The sequence below is a fragment of the Populus trichocarpa genome, chromosome 1, assembly GCF_000002775.5.
Source record: "Populus trichocarpa isolate Nisqually-1 chromosome 1, P.trichocarpa_v4.1, whole genome shotgun sequence".
Taxonomy (NCBI): Eukaryota; Viridiplantae; Streptophyta; class Magnoliopsida; order Malpighiales; family Salicaceae; genus Populus; species Populus trichocarpa.
In genome coordinates this window covers 29,335,872-29,340,045 of record NC_037285.2, presented here as the reverse complement: position 1 = coordinate 29,340,045, position 4,174 = coordinate 29,335,872, and the positions used below count along the sequence as shown (strand labels likewise).

Below are 4,174 nucleotides of genomic sequence, written 5' to 3'. Positions count from 1 at the left end.
CGATAACCCTGCGGACAGGGGGAGTGTTTCGAGCTCCACCCAGAATTTTAAATATATAAAGACAGATTATGTTGCTTTTGTTTGAGACTTTTGAGAGTGTATTTGAGAATTCAAACCAAAACAAGTTTTCATGTCTCAGATCAAAGTTTTAAATATGGTTCATGCAATGCTTCCAAGCATAATTCATCTATATACAAGAAGGTAAATGGATGAGACGAGAAGAAACTCATGTATCATAAGAAAAACTGCATGTACAGATATGGAAGCAGTTCGAAATAAACCCCTCCATTTATTGGCAAAAACAGCACTCGATGATCAAAAGAGTAAGAGATGCGACTCAATACGGACTTCAAGTCCTATCACCTATGGAAAAACATAAACCATTTTGAATTTGTACAAAAACCACCCAGTAAACAGAACTCATGGTTAGTCAAACAGCTCCCAGTCCTGATTTAGTTTTGTGGCAGATTGTAGTGGAACAGGGGCACTCAGGCTTCCAACTCCAGACGCAAATGTCTCCCATTTAGTAGTCACCGATACTGCGTTGCTGTTATGGCTAAACGATTTAGAGTTTCTCACTTTCAAATTCTCGAGTGTGTCCACAAAGCTCTGGATTCGACGAACCTGCCATGAAAATCCGAAATTAAATATCATCGTTCTGACACAGAACTGCACTGAACAACATATTTGTCGTTATGTTTTGATCTGAATAGAAGCGATTCCATTGGTTAAGGACTTTAATTTCCTTAAAAAGAAAAACGTGAACATCAAGGTCATCGCCCTGGCAGCCTGAGGCATTATGAGTCATCCTGAAGCAAAGGCCACGCGAGGATTAAATAGTGCTCATGGGAAATAATTAAGAGGCCATTCTGGGTGAAAAAACCTCGCCTGTTTCCTACAAATAATGACATCAGAGGACCTCTTGCATACACTTTCTTTTCAAGTGTGGAGACAACAATTTTTCATCAGCAAGCACTATTCTATCTACTCTTCTCAAATCTCTCTCTCTTTTTATTTAGATGGAGTGGGAAAGCATGATTAATGAAATATGAAACTGACAACTCCTTGTAAACAGTTGAAATAGCCCTTAAATCAGGACCACCATAGGCTCCAACTTATACCTAAGCTGTGTTTAATCATATAATTCCACTTTCTAGCATTGTTTTACCTATATTATTAGATCACTTTAAGCTTTTAGGCACATGACGAGCAAGAATCTTTCAAGCCCACGCTGAAACCTGACTTGGGAAATTTCAACAAATCATAAATTCAAGATATGTTCCCTCGTGCTTTTGAACGAACTAATGGAAGATAATCATGGAAATACCGCATGCAAAGGAAAAAGTTTTGCAAGCAGGGAAGGCATTATAAATAACCTCAATCTTTCTCTGCACTTTCGCTTGTCCATCTGCCTCAATTGAATCCAATTTAAGCAATTGTATCATAAGCAATTCTGTTAAGACAGAAAATTCTTTTTCTGCAATCTTTGTCCCACTGCGAATATTTGTCTCTAATGCAACAACCTAAGAAATCATCAGCACATAGATAACCAATAAGTTCTCTGATTTGCATCAAGGAAGGCTTTAACTTTTATCTCAATGTGAAAGCTAACCTTCTCGCAAAGTTTATCAACCTCTGCCCTCACTCTGGCAACAGCTTCATAAGCTTTTAATGTATCCTGATTTCTCTTCATCTCCTCAAGCTTCCTCTCTTTGCTGGCTGGATCCTCAAAAAGTATCACCTTTGACATGTCTTTTACACCTACCATGTGCAGATATTCATCATTCTCCTTTTCTTTGCCTTTAAACAATAGCCTCTGCTCCTTAGACTCCAGACCAGTCTCATGGGCAAGGACTTTTTTCAAATCCCCTTCAATTCAACCAAATACAGCAATTAAGCATCAAATTGCGAAGGTAGAATAAGGGACAGCAAAATATTGCAACCAGTACCCTCACTGAAACCCAGCAGCCAGTCTAATACATATTAGGCAATGAAGGTAAACTCAGCCAACGTCATGGACAATCAAATTGCATGCAAGAAGGAGAGGAAACATATAATGAACGTTCGAAAACAAATGACCATGATCAATGTACATCCCCATAAAGCTAACTTAAGCAAAATTAATTTTTAAGCATGACTTTTGTCCGTTGGATAAATATGCAGTGCATATTGAAATAGAAACAAAAGCCAAAAGGCTTGTTCGATGACGAAAAAAAAAAAAAAGAAGCATTACACAAAAATGCTAAGAAATGTCAAAATCCATTGCCAAGCATGACTAGACCCATTCAAATTAAATTCAAAACAATCACTAAATGAAAAACTAGGACCAACCACGGTTTTGGCTCTGACCCAACGAATCAACAGCAAAGTCGACCCCGGAAGGGAGAAATGAGATTCTAGCATTTTATCCAATGGGATCAAACCAAAGAAAGCAAATTTCAAGCGCAATTAATCAGTGACAAAAGATTACCAAAAGTGGATTGAGCAGGGACAGCAATATCATAGTGACATAAGCCATGAGAGACCTTGATCTTGATCATAGGCCCAGAAGAACCATCCCCAACATCCATCTTTTGAACAAGCATGCCACCAGGCCTAAGTTCCCAGTGTATCTCCCTGTAGTTGGACTCCCTTGTCTCTGTGTTTTTTGATTTTTTCATGGTCAAGAAATGGAGTCAAGAACCATATAGAAGTACAGAATTTGAAGAAAAGTGAAAAAGGTAGAAGTTGGGTTGTGAGAGGGTTGTCCCTGTAGTAGCAAATCAAGATTATCGACTAAGCAAACAAAAAATATAAGCCCTTTAAGACAGAGACTTGTCAGCGCTCAGCAGACTTTGGAGCTTAGCAGTTGGTCGGTTTCTCACAATAACTTGTACTAAAAGAAAGTTGGTCCAGTTCAGGACCATGACATACTCTATTTTCAGTGCGTTCAAATATCTTCATCAAGATCGACACTATCTAAGGTAAAAGCAATGGCGAAGTCTTCAAAAATATTCGAAATCTTATTCAGCCCAAATATATTTTCCTGTTTCTTTAGAATTTTGACAATATAAGATAGTTAATCAATGATAAGGACAATAGTTAATAAAAGTTGGAAACAACTTTTGAGATTTAACAGAGCTCAGTGTAACAGGAAATTACTAAATTAAAAATCTATTATTTTGCTTCATCAAAGGCACATTATTAATTATTAATTATTAATTATTAAAAGAAATCTAAATGGAGAAAGAAATTGCCAGATTAAAAGGTGAATATCAACGACAAACTATAGGCAGAGATACAAAAGCTACTTGATAAACCTTTATTTCATAGTAATTGAAAAATTCAGAGTTAGAAAAAGAAAAATTGAAACTTTCTATTCATATACAATATTTATCTATCCAAAAAATTAAAAAAATAATTTTTCAGTTTTTCAAAAACACTGAATTTTGAAAACACCCTACAATTTCTCTACACAAGTTTTGACTGATTTTTTAATGAATAAAAAACTCTAACAATATTTTTTATATATACATGTACTTTTTAGCAATAAAAAGAATTAATTTTTGTTTATATTTTTATATTTAGTCAGTGTCATAAACTTAATTTTTATTATAAATCTAATATAAATATTTCTTAGTTAACAATATAAATTTTTTATGATAATTTTTAATTTAAATAAAATAAAATTCCAATTAGATTATCAAAAATATAAAATGTGACTATTATAATTATAGTTTTATTTTTTAAAAAAAGTTATAATCTTGATGTATTTCCTATTTTTTTAAGTAAAAATATCTTTTTCTGTTATCAATATTTTTTTTTAATTTTTAATTGAAAAGGGAAAAAAAAAACTAGGACGTAAAATAATTTTTTTATTAGCAGACATACCCTTAACTTTTGTTTAGATATTTTCTTACAGTAAAATAATAATAAAAAAATTGTTGATACCATTATCACTATCTTTAATACAACATCAGTGATGGAATATTAACTTTGTGACATCCTCGTGAAATCAACTCGTCATTTATTTGCCATTCAAATGGCAATATGTCTTTTCTTTCTTCTTTAGGGTATGCCATTTTAGAAAAAAAAAATTAAAAAAAATGTTTTTCCAGGTTGATTCAATATAAAATAATTTTCAATTGATTTCTTAATATTGCTACCTTGAAAAAAAATTAACTCATGAATATGG

The 4,174-nt window shown here is 33.4% G+C and overlaps 1 protein-coding gene across 1 annotated transcript; it reads right to left on the bottom strand.

Moving 5' to 3' along the window:
* Positions 1–206: 206 nt before the first annotated feature.
* On the bottom strand, positions 207–3,004 carry LOC7487813 (BAG family molecular chaperone regulator 4). Its single transcript, XM_002298455.4, has 4 exons — positions 2,471–3,004; positions 1,613–1,869; positions 1,377–1,523; positions 207–624 (listed from the first exon to the last, which is right to left on the bottom strand). The coding sequence occupies exons 1-4, from the start codon at positions 2,658–2,660 to the stop codon at positions 427–429; spliced, it is 792 nt and encodes a 263-aa protein (XP_002298491.1). The 5' UTR covers positions 2,661–3,004; the 3' UTR covers positions 207–426.
* Positions 3,005–4,174: the final 1,170 nt, after the last annotated feature.